The 18,848-nt window shown below is 35.2% G+C and overlaps 1 protein-coding gene across 1 annotated transcript in view; it reads left to right on the plus strand.

The window, feature by feature from the left end:
• Window positions 1-4,625: 4,625 nt before the first annotated feature.
• Window positions 4,626-18,848, plus strand: part of Lurap1l (leucine rich adaptor protein 1 like) — a 41,585-nt gene continuing 27,362 nt past the window's right edge. The window contains exon 1 of the mRNA XM_027950677.2: window positions 4,626-5,618. Coding sequence (XP_027806478.2) covers window positions 5,310-5,618 — 309 coding nt within the window. The 5' untranslated portion in view covers window positions 4,626-5,309. The remainder of the gene's footprint in view (window positions 5,619-18,848) is intronic.

Raw genomic sequence — 18,848 nt, forward strand, 5'->3', positions numbered from 1 at the left:
AGATTCCAGTTCTTCTGCATTATTTACAGCCTTGTGTGCAAAGCATACCTCCAAGACCCAGTATTATTTCAAAATGTAATGGGTTGAAATGTGTCCCTCATAAAGATTTGAAGTCCTAACCTTATGGTACCTCAGAATGTTATCTGATTTGGGGATGATGTCATTGTAATTAAAACTTGCTATGTTAAAACCTACTGGAGTAGCGTGGGCCCATAATTCAATATGGCATCCTAATAAGAAGACACAAATTTGAATGTAGGTGCAGAGGGAATAGAGCCTTGTGAAGACAGAGGCAGTGATTGGAGTTACTCTCTCACAAGACAGGGAATGCCTTGGCTTATCAGAAGCTGGAAGATGCAAGGAAGGAACCTCCCCTAGAAGCTTTGAAGGTGAAATGGGACTGCCAACACCTTGATTTTCGATTTCTCTTCTTTGGAACTATAACACAATAAATTACTATTGGTTTAAGCTATTCAGTTTGTGGTACGTTGTTATGGCAACCATAGGAAACTAACACACACAATTTCACGAGTCTCCTAATCGTACCGCCTTCTGAATTTAGGACTCCTTTCCCCAAGTTTGGATTTGCTCGACCCCCAGATTTAAAACTGCACTACTTTTTCTGGCTTTCAGTTTTTATTTGTTCTTAGTCATAATGAATAACCATCCTCCAATGACTTTATGGAACAGGGGTGTGTGGGATCCAGTCCAAATTAGTTTGCAGGAAATAACTGTTACATGCTACTCAGAAACATGATTTTTAAAATTACATTGTACAAGCTTTAAACTAGGTAAACTAAAAGGTAATAAACTATCAAAATTCATCACTGCTTTCTAATTATTTGACTATATTTCACTACTCTATGTTCTTGAGCATATTTATTTACATCAATAATTTATTAGTATTAGTTTATTTACATCCATTTTATCTGTGTGGTGAAAGCACTATGTAATGCTATACTACTGCCCATCTTTTCCCAGTTCACATTGGCAGCTCCATGTCAGTCATGGTATAAATATTTACATGATAAAAATTTTCAAAGCTACAAATCAATTGTTTTTGTATTTTCAGGAAGCTAGTTGCAAACATTTACCCAGATGGCACTGAAATAAACAATAAAGTCCATTCTATTACCAAGCTGGGTTGGCTACAAAGGACCTGGCCAAGATAACTGAAGATATCTCTTTCTGGGCTTTACGTTGAACTTTTCAGTAGGAATTCAGAGCTCTGGAAAATAAGACAAAGCAAATAATGCACTCTATTACAAATAATGATGGCCAAGAGATTTGACAGGGATTGTGAAAAGGGGATAAGGGAGACTTAGATGCTGGTGACCTACTTTTAGTATTGTCTACTAAATCTCTCAGGGAAGTAGTTAGCTCTGATTATAAATATTAATTAGATTTCAATTAAAGCACTATGTAAAGGCTCTGTGCTTCTTAAACAGAGATATTTTGGATGTACAAAAGATAGATAGATAGATAGATAGGGGTAGATAGCAATAGATGTGGTGTAAATATGTACAACTTGTTCAAACTGGTGATAAATTAGATGATATCACTAAGTAAAACAGACCCAAGCAGCTACAAAATCATAGGTGAATCAGATGACTTCATAAACATGGCAGGTAAAACCACAGTAATGCTGGCTGATATGCAATTCCACCATATAAGGGTAAAGTCAACATTCTTACCCTTTGCTATGACATTTTCCTTGTGACACCTATAAGCTGAACAATAATATTTATAGGAACAGCAGTTCTGTTCCAATAAAGATTTAAGAATGGAATATCCATTAAATGGTTACTTCCTAAGATTCTCAAGGGTAATTTGAGGCAGTTGGCTGCTTAATATTCTTCTTCACTGTGAGGAGTGGAATCTCAGGTTAGAGACTGCCTTTGTCCTCAAACTCTGTGCCAGCAATAGTTGGGAATGCTGCAGACTTTCAACCAGTGCCAGAGAGAAGGGGAAGGCCTTTCTTCTTTTAACCACAATGTCATCAGCAGATTAAGGAGTGGTGTTACCCATCCTACACCAAGTCTCACTGAGTCTAATTTTGCTAAGTCCTGTGTCTCATACCCGGAAGTGTTCCAAGTGTGGAATGTGTGAAGCATACATCACCTCAGTCTGTTGTGACTGAGGCATTCTTTCAAAACGTGTCATCTGAGTCCAACAATATCACTATTTAATTAACCATTGGGTTTTATATATATACATACAAAATAAGGAAGAGGCTCCCTTTCCTTCTCTGTGAACACAATCCAACTGGATAATAAACAGTCTCCTAAAGTTCTCCATAGTTTACCATTCATTTTTACATAGCTATTGCATTTTAAATAAGAAAATAGGCAAATCTAGCTCATACTTAAGGCAGTCTCAAAAGGAAACATACAATAAAATATTAAATGTATCACAAATACAATGTACAATGGATAATTTTATCATTTTGCTTTTAAATATATTAGGCCTAGGGAAACACCCTGGCTTTGGTGTGTTGCAGATGGATATGGATAGATAGCAATAGATGTGGTGTATGACAGGTAGGAATAGCCAGGGAGTGCTGCTAAGAGGGCTCAAGAGGTTTTCCTCTCTACCTTTACCTGTTCTTCCTGTGTTCCCTTTTTCACTTGTTGCTGACCTCATTCCTAACCGAGTCCGCATCCTGGACCCATTGCTACAGGATCTTGCCAACTAGTTTTCCAAACCAAGATGTGTAATTAACATAGCAGGTCAACTACCACTGGTATAGACTGTCACACATTTTCTCATGGCTGAATCCAGAAAACAAACTAACAAAAAAAAAAATTGTTCAAGACCAAAAGGTAAAAAGACCTTGTTTTCAAATATTTTGGGTAAGAAATGTCCTCAGATTAAACTATATGACAGAGTTAACTCAAATGAATTATAGGCCTAGTGAAAGTTCTGTGATTCTAATATATTCTAAAAATTAGCTAAACTAGCATTCAAAATATCTCTATTTTGAATTAAAATATAATAAAGCATTAAACAGAAACTTTTAAATGCTTAACATAACTAAGATTTTAAGTTTATGCTGCTTCTATATTTCATTAGAACAAAATGTTAATTTACATATATACCACACTTTTACTACTTGGAGTTTTTTTCTGTTCACTTACTTGAAAAGGAAGAAAAAATCTTACATTTTTGAGTAATATTTAGCAGCAAATATTCATTGTAGTGTCTATGACTCATAGCAAAAGAGGTAGTCATTATTTTATATCAATGATGATTTAACAAAAAAAGTTTTATTGACTAAATTTAAGCTAAATATTATATCTGTAATATTCCTTATGTCAAATTTCATAAGGATTTATAATTAAGAAAAAAAAAAACCTGTTCTTGACTGAAATGCAAGCCCTCCATAATTACATGTCACACTGCAATTCTTATGCTATGAACTTGTGGTTTTCCAAATATAGAACAAAACATGTAGTTTTATCAGTGAGTTGATATTTAGTCTTTTTCTCCTTTGATTCCATAAATGGTGGTTCTAACTTTGAAATGGACCACCTAACTTACAACTATTTCCTTCATTTCTTTTTAAGAGAAAAAAATAACATACAAATTTCTGCTGTATTGACAAGAGAATTCAGCAACTCTCCCCCTGCCATGACCTTATCATTCAGGAGCCCTGTTTTCTCTCTTTAGAAGGTTTCCTAAATGAAGACTGATTAAAACCAAACCCAGGGATGCATCTTCCAATGTTCTTACCAGTGTAACATCTGAGTGTGACATCTCTAGATGTTACATCAGTGTAACATCTCTAGAAATGGAGGGCTAGAGGAACCAAGAACACAAACACTTGTCCCAGAAATAGAGGGGCCTAAACTTTGGAATATTTCAATAAAAAAGAAACAAAATTTGTATTTTAATAGATTGAAAATAGTATCTTATACTTGAAGATCATTGTCACAAACCCAATGTGGAATCAATCCTGTTTTGTTTATAATAATTTACTTAATAGAAGTATCTTTAAATTTGGTGCACTTGGAGTTTCCCCCAAGTGGTTGAAAAATTACAGAAGACAACTTTTTTCGCTAGCTAAGCTCAATGTTTTTCTTCCATAATTATAGAAAAGTACCTCAGCAACAGCTCCCCCTTAAAAATTTCACTGCTATCTCAGTGGAATTATTCTGAATATTTAATTTTTCACTTTAGTTGTGATGATATCCGGTAATTGTAGGAAGAAAATTATTTTGGACTGTACATTTTTCTTTGAACGGTTAGTTAAATCTCTTCATTTTTCTGATTAGTGTAAAATGATTAGGAAAGGCTTCTAAAGTTAAATAATGTTTGATTTTAGGAAACTGGGAATGGAAAGTAACACCAAAGTTATTCTTCTGCTTCTAATATTCAAAAATTATTTTAAAAGTTGTAGCTATCAGAAGTTTTGGCTGGGAAAATTGAATACCTAATTCTCTAATACGGGTTCTCCCAAGTACAGTACAAAATGTTGAAGCTCTGCTCCTACCAGGCAGGTTGAGAAAACTTGTTGCTCTTCTAATCTGCGATATATGGTACAAGGGTTGGCCCTAGTTTGGTCCACCTGCCAGTGGAGTTTAAAGTTTCGAGGCTCAGAGGAACACAATGACTTGGATCAAACACCCTAAATGAGAAGAGGACATTTCTGCAGCATCCAGGGAGTCGTCAAAGTCCTGCTAAACCAACTATCTCCTTTTTAAAGCGTTCATGCTGCGGAAAGAAACGACTGATCGACTTCCTCTTTCAATGACCAGAGATTATTTCTGACAATCCAGGATATCCCGAAAGCTAGGAGACATATGGCTGGAAAATGAAACGATCTAGGAGCGTGGCCACATCATTATTTTGTGTCGCGTGGGGCCAGATGGGCACTCGGTGAACGGCGCAGGGATGCGAACGGACAGTTTCATAATGTGAATTTTTTTCTCCATAACGCTAAAACAGATTTCGTTTCCTTCTCATTTCTTTTGGTCTCTAGTACCTGCTTTTCCTCCCTCTCTGCAATATCAATTAACTCAACTCTGCAGCAGGGTGGCCAGAAAGGAAGAGAATGAGGCGATCTCCATAACCTTAGGAAGTGTCGGAGGAGTCGCAAACCAGGGAACTGCGGCTGCGACCCGCCGCGTCCAGTGCGGATTTCAGGGTTAGCACTGCCTTGGCGGTCATGGAGCGGACCGTGCCCTCGGTCCGCGGAGAATAGAGACCCGGGCGCCGAGAGGAGTTCACTGATCTTGCGCAGGCTTTGAGGCCGTGGCTGGCTCTCATCCGCTGTCTTTTAGCACCATTATCACCGTTCTCGAGAAGTCATGGAAGAGGGCCCGCTGCCAGACCTCAGAGACATCGAGCTAAAGCTGGGACGCAAAGTACCCGAGAGCCTAGTGCGCTCGCTCCGCGGGGAGGAGCCGGTTCCCGGGGAAAGGGACAGAGACCCCTGCGCGGGGAGCTGCAGCGGCGGCGGCGGTGGTTGCTGCAGTAGCAGCAGCAGCTGCTGCAGCTTCCCTCCCTCCTTAACATCCTCCTCTTCGTCCTCCCCAACCTCTGGCTCCCCACGACGTAGCCACTCCAGCGCCCTGGAAAGGCTGGAAACCAAGCTTCACCTCCTCAGGCAAGAGATGGTGAGTGCGATGATCCAGCCGCCGGGGTGCGGGCCCGGGTGGAAAGATAGGGTGATCAGAGAATGGGGCCAGAGAGAGGCCATCAAGGGCTGCGGAGCACAGTACCGTGAGCGTGGGAAGCGCGGGGTTTAGAAGCACGCAGGGGGCGTGCGTCTGGAGGCAGCTACTGGGAAGCTTGTTTACCACGGACTTTGCTCGGTCATGCTTTGCTACAACAGCAGAGTCTGCTCTACTCTGTGTACTTTCTGATAGCGCCAATTCAATACGCCCAGCTGTGACTATGTAGCTGCCAGCCCAGCTTCCCGGGCACCAGCCAACTGAAGGTTTCCAGTCACTGCATCCATCTGGGGCCTACAATGTGCTTTTACACTTTCGGATAGGTTCAAAAGGTGGCTCAGTCCAATGCACTTACTGCAAAAATGCTTCCCGGCTTGCCGAGGGGTGGCGTGGCGGGGTCTTTGCAACCTTCCTTATAGCTTACTCTTCCACCACTACCGCTCCGCCTCTACCCCCACCCCCGCCCTCCTTAATGCAGCTGCAGCTGTTTCAAGGCCACTGTGGAGCATATTCTGCACAGCTGGCTCTTTAAACAGTGGCCCACTGGTCCTTGATGTGCTTATGAATAGATTGTTTCACTGTTTTGATCCAGGAAAGCAGGTGATCACCAGGCCCAGGGATTTGCTAATGACCATCTCCAACCCTTCTCCCTCAACCCTCAATCTACAATTGTTTTCTCTGCTGTTTGCAAACGTTGGCCTAAGAATAGGACAATGGGACAAGTACAAGGTCTAAGAATGCTTGTTATTCCGGATGCACTTAAACTAAAACATTTATTTACTTGCTTTGAGCTCTTGGGCGAGTCTCTATACCTCAGTTTATTTTCACAGTGATGAACTGATTGAAGGAAATTCTCTTGCTAAATCCTCTGAAGGAAATGACCAAGAATCAACAGCGTTTTCTACCAGCTTGCAGAGGACAAAGGTTTCAACAGTGGGCCTCTGTCATCCAGGGGATGGTGAGAAGGATTTCCGACAAAAATGACCTGGTCTTTGGGCGATTTGCATTTAAAAAGTTTCCTAGCTCCTCTTTCTGTAGTAGAAAACCCCAGGAAGGATTAAATTCCAAGCATAAAGTAATCTTGGCAAATATGTTAGTGCAAAAAGTCAGTCTTCAAAGGTCATGACCTACTAGAGCACTAAAACATCTCTCTAAAAACCTCTCACTAGATCTGTCTCTCTAAAAACCTCTCACTAGATCTGTCTCTCTAAAAACCTCTCACTAGATCTTTAAGGCTGGCCAACTTAAAAACTTTAGTTTTTAAGGTCTCAATTATCCATTATCTTCCTACTTGGAATGTTCAACATGTTGAAAATGAATATCCATGTGAATATATGTACATTTATTTATACTTACATTTACATGTGAATATATGTACTATATATCTGTATACTATGCACTGCAAGGGAATTTATTATGATATTTATGTTTCGTTGCCTAAATACACACACATACACAAGTTATACATTTTGGTCATTCAATTAGTATTTATTAAACATTTACTATATCCTGATAATTAACTGCATGCTGAAAATGGAAAATGAAAATATCAAGGAGCCTGTCTATTAAGGACTCTCATTTATTATTTGTAGTATGCCAAAGCAAGTATGTTGAAGAATTACATAGGATAAAGGCAAAAATCTTATTATTTTTGACTAAGGATATGTTTTAGACATATTTTTCTTAATGAAAATTTCAAAGTAGATAAAAATCTATTTCCTCAAACCAGATCTGGCGTGTATAATATAGTATATTAATAATTTTTTAAAAGCAAATAGACACAGTAACAGATTGCTAAGTTTACCATTCATTATATTTTGTATGTGAAGCTTCATTTTCTATAGACTTAGAAGAATTCTTGCCAAAGCAGATGCTTTTGTGATAATATTCTTAATAGTTCTTCATTTAGCAAATTTCACAGACTATGTGAGTTTAGAAAGAGGCGATTGGAAAAGTTATATTTCTTTGCCAAAGAGACCATTCCATCCATTTAGCATCTGTGGATGCTAAATATCTAAATATCTCAGCTTCAGCACAATTGTAAAACATCAATTTTTACAAAAAGGTGGAAGTGTTATAGATGCTGAACAGATGTAGTTCTGCAGTTCTTCCTGTCTCCTCCTAGCATCCCCCAGTAGACAAGTTAAAGATCTAGAGTTGGCCTACAAACTCTTAATCATGTCTATGTTCTTTTCTCTGCTATTCCGTGACACTATGTTAACTTCCTCAGTATTATGTGTGACCTCATATCTTATTCTCATTCTACTGACTTGTTGACACATTTTTCTTCTGGATGGTGTGGAATTATTAGGCTTTGGGCCTGCCCTTGGAACTCTTTCCAAAAAAAAAAAAAAAAAAAACACCTTAGCTATGTGCAAACCTTCCCAGAGATGCCCAGGAATGAAGACTTTCTTCTTTCCCTATAAGAATGGATGTGTATACCAATGACATAGTACAACATACACTTGCAGGTAGTTAGTCACAACACTTAAGGTTCTTTATATACACATGATTTCATCATTATCTCTCTCTCACCTCCTTTTATGTTTTTATGGATAATTTCTCTAATTCTTGTGTAAAGTGTTATAGTCACTATTGTTAAAGATCTATGAGATGAATTATAAAGCAAATGAGTTGACAAAGAGTTTGAAGAGGGATGAGAAACTATTCTTAATGGCCAAACTTCTTAATGCTGAACCACTTATTGACAACACAAAGAGTGTGATAAGTAATAGAAGGTGTTGGATGAAAAACAATGGAAAAGGAAATTTGATATATGATCATAAATATATATGATCCAGTAGGCCAATTCAAGGTAACTTCCAGGATGCTTTTGGGAGGGAACAAATATTCCCAATGCAAAGTGTTTTTAGTTAATTTAGAGATAAGGGATTTTGACAATACAGTAAACAAAGGCAGAAATATACATAGGAAATTTATTATGAAATTGAAAAATACGTTTGGGCCTCTTACACAAAGTCTGACCAATATTTGTTCACTACTGTTCAGTTCACTTTTTTTGTCTGTCGTATCATTTGAGCATAAGGAAATGGGAAAGAGGAGGTATTTTCATCCACATTTTTTGAAGGAGATCACTATGTTCTAGAGAATGGTTGTGAAAGCAGGCCAAGGTCACATAGCTAATAAGAGAACAGAACCAGAACTTGAACTCATATCATCTGACTTCGTACTATGATTTTTCCCCATGCCAGTACGTATTCCAGTTATTTCTCTTCAAAATAAAGTATGGCCCTTATAAATCTGTAATATCTCAAAATCTAATGAAGTGCAAAGGGACTCAACAAAACAAGCCCTCAGAATGTGTGGCAGGGTTTGTTTTATATTTGGATTCATTCAATAGTTAATAGTAGTTACTAAGCTCCTACTGTGTGTCAAGCCTGCCTCTGACCTGGGGCTATAGAACAAACTGGTGAAGTCCTACATTTGGAGTTTTCATTCCATTGAATATGCAAATACTTATTTTGAAAAATCTTCTTAAGAATGGAATTTAATATTGCTTATTAAATATTACTGTTTTTAAAATCTCACAATACCCCAAATCTTTTTCCAATAAATGTAAATACTCTCTATCAAAATCTCTTTCAGTGTGTTATAATAAATTTTATATTATATCTTCTATTACAAGATATTCAAAAGGTTCCAGTGCTATTTCAATATGCCTATATCATACTTCTAGTTTGAGAGTGAAAATTATTTTCATCAATTTATTCTAGAGGAAGTTTGAAATGAATACAATTATGAAGGCAATCACTAAAATATAGAAAATTAAAATCAGAAGGTATTTAATGTACTCTGCCAAGTTTGTCTTCCTAGACAATGACTATTCAGAAAATCTACCTATTGATGCCACATTCTGGATTCTAGTCAGTCCTGTATTATGTACAAGGTTTACCATTCTTAGTGTCATTATGAAAATTGGTTAGAAGGTACTGTGTCCTGATCTCCTTATTTTGGGCAATATTTGCACAGTAGTTGAAAAATAGTGATGAATAAGAAATCTCAAACTAGTTACTTATCCTTTCTTACTATTAAAGTAGTCAAATTCTTCACCTGATAACTCACCTGTTTTAATACAGTTCCTTAAGCAATACTCAGAACAAGATAAAAACACACATACATACAGAAAAGTACACAAATTCTAAAAGCATAAATATAAATGTTAAAAATCTTGAAAATTGTATATTTATACTTTGGTTTTATTGACACTTTCTCTTATTGATGTTTCCCCTCTTGTTTTAAATATCTTGGTCATTTTTATAATAAAAATGAAAATACTTTTTAAATTCTCTAAATTTTTTTTCTTTTATTAAATTAACTTCACATTGCTTTGGGCACATTTCAAGGTAGTCTAGAAGATTTTTATCCTTTAGATACCCTGAGGTAGAAGCTGGAAAGTGGAAGTTATCTTCCTTGACAAGTTCCCAAGATACCAAAATGATAACATGGGAATATAATTTAACCAGAGAAAAGTTACAAACCAACATGTCAGCAGTTGCCTGAAGCCAAAGCAGACATCAGATATAAGTGTTAAGAAAAACAGATATAACTGAGGAGATATTTTACAGGAAAAGTGTCTTGTGCAAGAATTAAAAGCAATAGTAACTATGCAAAGTAAGGGCTTCATATTAATGATAAAGACATCACGGAAATGAGGAAGCTGATTCCTGACAGTGGCTTTTTCTGCCATTTTGCCCATAGAATGTTAATATACTTAATGGAATAAATACATCTGTTTAAACATACTTCCTTAGTCAGTGGGTCAGATTAATAGCAGAGCAAACAAATGCAGTAATGTCACTTTATTAGAAACCCAGTCATATTTTAGAGGACTTAAATATAACTCAGAAACATTGAACTTTGTAAAAGCCACAGTTCTGTCCTGTACCTAGGAGTATATGTTGGAATGATTGACGCACATGTGAAAAACATTTTTTGACAGAAAAAAACAAAAACAAAAACAAAAAACTATCTTCTCTTCAGGTGACATAGCCAAAGCCATGGTACCCTGTTCAAGAAGGACAAGACAAGAGTGTTTGTGATATTCTATTAGCTAAACACTTTATAGGTATCATCGTGTTGAAACCTTAAAACTCTTGTTAGCTTACCATTGTGTGTGTATTGTCCTTTTGAACCCTTGTAATACTCTTTTAACTAGATGTAATGAACACAATGATTTAATAGATGAACCTTGAACTTTATTGAAATTAATTCTTAAGATAGTAAGTGAATGAGCCAGGTTGTGGTTGAGATCTGAGCTTTTAACCAAGCCCATACTATCTTATTACTTTTCAGCTTTCTATCTGTTTTAGAATATCTCGGCACTCACATTGACACTCAGAATCAAATGTATGTATCTACTCTCTTTCTAGAATTTCAAAACACTCAACATGTTATAATGTATGTCACTTAGTATAAGCCCTCCCAGGAGGGACAAGTACTAAATAAAAGTCCCTGACTGTGAACTCTCAAGATTTAGATAGCAAAAGCTAGTTGGTTCCCAGCAATCATTCCCTTTCCCTTTTACCAATATCACTAAAATTTCCATAAATATTTCACAAGAGCCACTAATGAAGAATTTCCTGCCCTGACCAGTCCCATGCTCAGAGCTCAAAATTGGAGCTCACTAGTGCTCATGACTTAGGAATTCCAGGAGCTTTCCACTGGTAGAGATGGTATTCGTTGACCAGCACTCTGTTGTGCCTTTCTAGATGTATGGGTGAAACACATTGATTCAAACTGTGCTCAAAGTAAACTCCATTTATAGAATTCACAAGGAAAAAGAAGATTATATTTTCAGACATGCATTTCAAAAGTCCCAGTCTTAGACGTCAAAATAAAACCTAAGGATTGTTTTTTCCTTTTAAAAAAGGGGCTAAACTGTGTTGGGATGTTTATTTTTATAGCAATTTCTAATATTCATTTTACCCATAAGGACACTATGATTCAAACAGGTTAAGTAACTTGATAAAGTCAGCATAAATGAAGGATCAATGACTGACTCCCAGCCTTCATTGAAACAAAGACTATCATGGGTCTGGTTACATACTGGATCCAAATTGTTTCCAAATTACACTATATTCACATACTATGTAGTGTATCCATCTATTCTGAAGGAACATTTTTACAATACTTTCATTCAATATCTACAACACCAGATCTCTTGGTATTATTTTTAAAAAGTTTATTTCCTTCTTTAAAAATATGTGATTTCTCATGGTAAAACTTACAGAAATACAGACATGTATGGTAAAAAGCAGAACAAGCCTCCATTCACCTGATATTATGCTTCCCATCTTACTCTGTATAAAGGAAACTGCTGCTGACAGTTTGATGTGAATCCTCTCAGATTATTTTTTTGTATTCCCCCACCCTGTGTGGGTGTGTTTCTATTTTATTTTCCTTACTTGATATTATTATATTATCTGTATTTTTGATGATTACAGTAGGACAGTTGTATTCTAAATAATTTGCATGTGTTATGTCATTTCATTATCATTTCTTGCCTATTTATGAAATAAGCACTAAGTGGTGTGAAGTATCATAAAATGATTCTTGGTAGAGCTTAAGAAGTGTTTGGCTATTCAGTTTTTATCATATTCTGTCATGTCTCTTATAAAACCTGAAAATGTAATTATTTCACTGTTATAATAAGAGATTATCCAAACATTTAATATTTATATTATAAAGTAGATTTTTTTCCATAGATGTCATAAAAAACTTAAACAGACTATTTCATTCTTTTATCCACAGAAGGGAAAAATAACTTTCAAATTGGAATGTATATTTTTTCAATCATGTAGTATTTTAATATAATCTTATTAGGTTTTCTACTGATAAAAAGAGTACTTATAAAAACTCTAAAAAATGGAACAAATGCTAACATGACACAAGGTAATATCTATCACATGAAGAGGACAGAATGGCCACCCAGGAATATAGTGTGCCTTTAGTCTACATGGTTCAACAGGATTTTAGATTGTTCAGACTTTGGGAGGCACATGATAATAAGACAAATTATATTCCTAGATGTCAGATATCATCAGAAAGTTGATTCTACAACTGGAGAAACAAATACTATTCTACATGTTTTTCCTTCAAAAGGTTAACTCCATCAATCAGGACTTGGCCATATTGAAACATCTTTAAAGGGTGAGTTCATTCTTGATCTTTGATGAATTGATTTTAGATTTTCAGAGGATAATCGATTCTGTCATTTCTCAGATCTAGGGACACATTACACTCACTAGCATATACCCTTTACTGTCAACTGCATATTGCTTTTAATTTTTAGTTTTCAAGAAATACTTGACATATACACTTGAAATAAACACTGGATAATATAGCTTGCTTTTATATGAATTAATAATGATTATTATGTCATTGTAATTAAAATTCTATATTTTTTTTCTTTGAGTATTGTAAGTTGGGACAACTGAAGCGAGATAGAATTAAGTCTTCTCATTTTCCATATAATTGGTGAGCAGAATGAAATTGTTGCTATATTAATGCCCACCTCAGTAAACTCATGAACAAGGTTTTCACACCAGTATCCAACAAAACAGTTGAGATACATCTGGTATGACTCAGGGATTGCCAGAGAAAACTATTATGTTAACTTTTTTTGTGATGTTTTGGGCAAAAGACATATACCTGAACTTGTCTATGTCAACTTGTTCTTTGCCAACCAAAGCAAGCTTAAGAACAAAACTGAGGGGAAGTTGGCCCCTCCAGGTAGTAAAGTTCAGTTTTCAAAGTTGCTCTATTGAGAGAACCACCTGGAATTCCCTGGCTGAGAATTTAATCGTAAATAGCTGCTATTAGCTTTTTATAAGTGCAAAGTTAACTGTGTTTCTAGGTTTTTTTCTTAGCTTCATAAAATTTTAAAATTATTATTAAAATGACACACATTGTTGCTAAAACATAAACAGTATAGAAGGATCTTAAGTGGAAAGTGAGCTTTCTACATCCCCTTTTTCAATTTCTGTTCCCTACAGATGATTACTAAATAATTCTTTATGAATTCTTATAAACATATGCAATCATAGTTTGGACCTTCAGTTATAATTACAGCCATAGAATTATATATATGTACTTATATAGAGTTTGTAAATCGAGACTGTTAGAAACTCTTGATTCAACTATTTTTCTATGTTCAACAGATACTTGCTATTCTTTTATTTTTATTACATATAATACACACATACTTTGCTTCAAATCACAACTTAGAATGCTATGACTCTGAATAGATTATTGATATGTATATATTATTTTGCAGCACATACTATATCTGAGTTAATAAATTTGGTATGGAACATCCATCAACAGAAGTAGCAACTCAAGTGATTAGTACCAAAGTAAGAATTAGTCACTTCCATTCTTTCTGTAAATTGTTTAATAATCAATCAATGGTTCTGGATTTTGGTTATTCTGGCATACTGGTTAAAACAAGTAATGGAAGATCCACCATTTGAAGGCAAAGAAAGAAGTTGAAAAGTCAGCTCAGATATTTACAAACCATCCTACAGTCTCTTCATAGGAATTTATGAATGCCTTAGGTTTCCTGTCAGAAATAATAAAATAGAAAATATTAAATAAATGTTCAAATAGGTTTTTAGAGAGGAAATTAGAACTTAACCAAGATCAATAAATGACTAGAAATCAATAATACCTCAGAAAAAGCCCCTTTTGAGGATTTTACAGAAATCATGGACAAGAATCTGAAACCACACTGTGGTGTTTTACCATTTTAAAATGTAATGATATTTACTAAGATATATTTACTAAGAAATAATGCACAAGGATCCACCTAGTATAGCTTAATTACATTACATAGATTGGTGATTTTAGCCATACCATTAAACTTAATGAGTTGGTGGCTGACTAAATACTATGCACTGACAAAAATCCTTTTGCTGTTAAAGCACTTTATTGTTTTTTCAGATTTTTATAATAAGTCTCTGGGGCTAAAGATTTCTACAGGGTGACAGTCTGAAAGAATTCTAAAAGTATGGCTTCATTTGTCCCTTTCTTCTTGTGTCAAGTTTTTGGTTATATATTCCAACTTGGTTATTAATATTGCTATCTTTTCCTCCCACAGTATAATCACCTCGAGGGCAGAAGCTGTGACTAAGGAACCCTTGTACTTGCTTAACACCTGGACATTTAGTTAGGAATTAAATAATTGTATAATATGTGAATTAAAGTCCATCTTAATTCTGCTTCCCATTTTTGGTTTGGAGTGCACTAGTAATATTTCCTTTTTTGGAGCAGAACAAAGAACCCAAAGCTTCCTTTGCCTCCCACCAGCCAATCCCAGTCACTTGGAACTTAGTTTCTTGATGAAAGAAAGACTCATACATCTTTCTGCTGTCTGTTATTGTGATGACTGAATTTAAAAGCAAAATAACTCTTCTGTCTACTTTGAAAAGGTGCAGGAGAATTTCCTCTAGGTTACGGGATCTACTCTACAATCAGATAGTGCCAATCTCAGGGACCATTGCTCCTAGCAGTGTTGCAGAGTGTGGAAGTGAAAGGTAGTTGTTTTCCTTCACCCATAAGTGCACAAAAATCATGCACACATTAGGTTTTGCCACCTTCTTTTCCTACTCTGGGATGAGATTTTTGAAGTTTCAGGGCAAAAAGAAAGAATTTTTAAAAGAACCAGATTTCTAGTACTGTAAATATTGATACATGGCATAGTCTATATGATTTTACCTGAAAATAATCATTAAATTTTACAGTCTAAGTTAGTAGCTGGGTAGCATGAGGGTGTGAATTCTCTGTCCCTGTCATAGTCCTCAGTTAAGGTTGGGAATTTACAAGTGTAGTGCGAGGTGGACCAGTTGTATCTGAGGTGTTTGAAGCAGTCAGCAAACTTTTGGTAAACATCACATAAGCAATGTCCAGATGGATAAGCTGAAAGAGTAAAATGAGGAAGACTATTTCTTGAGTTTTCATTAATTATAGATTCTAAAATTGGTAGGAGTTTCATTTAATTAATCCATTTTTGTGTATGTATGTGTGAGTGTGTATGAGTGTGTGTGAGTGTGAGTGTGTGTGTGTGTGTGTGTGTGTGTGTGTGTGTTTGAATTTGGGACCAGATTACAAACATTAAAAATGTCTATCAAATATTCTAGTGTTGCAACTAAACTATTGGCTGTATCTGTATGTGTTTACTTCTGGATATATATATATATATATATATATATATATATATATATATACAGTCTCTACACGAACTTTTTAAATACTCACTTTCCCAAAGGTACCAGTCTTACCACCTTCCAAGAAACTCCTCTACATGAGATTTTCCTGCTTTTAATCTCAGTCTTTCTTAATTGCATCATGCACTGGAGAAATTTCAAATCTGTGGCAGGGATTTTAAAATTAGTTTGGGTTGAAAGAATTTTACACTTTAAAAAAAAGTTGCAAAAATTGTACCCAAAAATCATTATATGATCCTTACCCAGATTTCCCTAGGTTTTACATTTACCTTTCTTGTGTTCTCCCTCTAACTTTCTACACACACACACACACAAACACACACACTCTCTCTTTCTTAAACACTCTTCAACTCTCTTAAAAATTGAAGACGTGATATCACTTTGCCTCTAGATACCTCAGTAACTATTTCCCTGCCCCCCCCAAAAAAAGAATAATTATGGGTCACACAAAAATGCTATCTTTCTTCCCTTTTAAGTCCATTATTACACAATATCACAACTAATGACTTACATCACTTTTTCCTACTGAGTTCAGACCTATTCTGAGAATGTTTTTCAACAGAGGACTGCCAGTGGTCATTTGGCAGCCACCTGTGGCCAGTATTCAGTTAGATAACACAAGTCCACCTGAAACATAGTAGAGGTAATGAGAAACAGATGTCCTCAATTTCGCACCTTCTTCCTGGCTTAATGTCAGAAATTATGTCCTCATCTTCTCATTTGGAGCTTCTGATTTATATGAAAGTAAGAAATAATGACTAAACGATTTTGTTTGATACATGGTATTTAGCAAATATATTTCAAATATTAGATGAATTACAAAGCACTATTGCTTTGTAATATTTAAGCAGAGCAAATATTCTGAGAATCCACTTTATTAGATGAAGACAAAAGAAAGAGAACAACACAGAAAAAAGTAAGAATTTGTTGACATTTTTATCTCAAAAAGATTTCTCCTGTGAATCATTATTTTGCATTGTATAAGCACTTGAATTTATATCTTCTTTTCTCTGTCCTGAAGTCATAAGATTACAATAATCATGCAGTGAATACAGCATTCATTTCACTACAATGTTTACAGCATATATTTGATAAAATCAAGTGTTAGCCCCATATAGGTGGCTTAATAACAGACTTTTGCCTGATATAGTATTCTGTATAGTAGTCGGTTGGTCAGGGAATGAATGAATCAAGCTATACCATCACTATTGCCAGTTATATCAAATTTATTTTTTAAATTCAAACAAATTATTTGGTGATTATATTTAACAATAAAATCTATATATTGGATTTTAAAGAAGTTTTAAGAGTTCTTAAAAACTACTCACTTAATTTTTCTCTAATCTGGTTACAATTCATGTTTGCCAGGAACTGTGATCCTGACAACCACAAGAAATGAAATAAAATTTTTAACTTTTATATTTCTGCTTCTTAACTTTGAGTTTACCATTTCATTTTTAGAACTTGCCTTTGTGTTTGCTTTGCAATGCAGTGCTTGTTCCAATTATTCCTTATTTGGACACTTCTAAAAATTAGTTTGAAAATGATGGAATAAATATGCGAAAGGAAAGTCAGAATAAGTAAGAGATTTATGATCCTTATATGTGTGCTTTTGCCAATGGGACAAAATGAATTAGAAAATGACAAGGAATATTTTTGCAGATACTAAATTTATACTTAGCAACCCCTACTACATGTTTTCTTAATAGGGATCAAACTTAAGAACTTAGAAGTAGATCTTGAAATTTCCTCCACTGTTTTATTCCCCTTCCTTCAATTATCATCCTTCAACAGCCTGGGATATTATAAAATTATTGCTATATCTACCAATGTGCACCATAGGGAAATAACATCTTGATTATTCACCACTGTGCTTAATATAAAAAAGGACTCTTAACTGTTGATATTGATACAATGTAGTTTATCATTTAGTCAAATTGATTCTGAACAGTATATCTTTTTGTTATAGAGTTGGATGTATATCCTGTATTTCCTACTAGGCATTTTGGACTTGTTTGTTTACTCAGTGGCCATGGTTTTTTCATTGTTCTCCTTTCCAACAATGTTATAATGTACATTTATAAGTAGAATTATAAGAGAATAGTTTCATGGAAGTTGGGAAATTTGTTCAATGAAGCAATTGGCTATTTCCCCTTTACTGAAGTTAAAATTTTATGTGGATTCAGACATGCTGAGATCAAAAAATATGAGAAGATTTAATGACTATTGTGTACTTTATTAAAGTGAGAAACCTACTGCCAAGGGTATTCTTTGTAGTTATAGTACAAAGAAATCTCTTCAGTGAATAACAGCTTTACCTAGAACCAGACATGGAAAATGAATGTGCTTTGAAGGGTGGTGACCGAACAAACCATTTTTATTTATTTAATTAATAAAACGAGTTCAGAATATGTCCATGATAGTCAATAAATCAAGAGTAAGACTGAACCCACAAATGGTTGCAGCTTTCTGTGTTAGCTGTTCTTAAATAATTATAGCTCAACCATCTTGCTTCATTGGTATTAATAAGCAAGTCGTTGAAACGATTAAGGTCTGTAACACTCTTTTATTAAAAACCACTAAACATTAATTAAGTCTCTTAGGAACGATAATCAAATGCTCACGTTGCTGAACTGGAAATGGAGACACAGAGATTGAGTGATCTCACAGTTGATAAAGATGAGGCCAGCTTTCCCACTTCCCAAACTGGTTGTTCCAGGTGTCATGGAGCAGCCAATATAAATAGAGGAAATGATTTCCATTTATGCTTTAATTCCAAAAGTTCAGGCATTATTACTAGGTATGCTCAGTAGTTTCATAACAATAAGTGTTGGTTCATTTTTGTTTGCATTCAGTCTTAAGACAAATTGATTCTATTTGGATTTCACCCAATTCTTAAGGAGGAATGTACTATTACTTTTTTTTTTTT

The sequence above is a fragment of the Marmota flaviventris genome, chromosome 13, assembly GCF_047511675.1.
Source record: "Marmota flaviventris isolate mMarFla1 chromosome 13, mMarFla1.hap1, whole genome shotgun sequence".
NCBI lineage: Eukaryota > Metazoa > Chordata > Mammalia > Rodentia > Sciuridae > Marmota > Marmota flaviventris.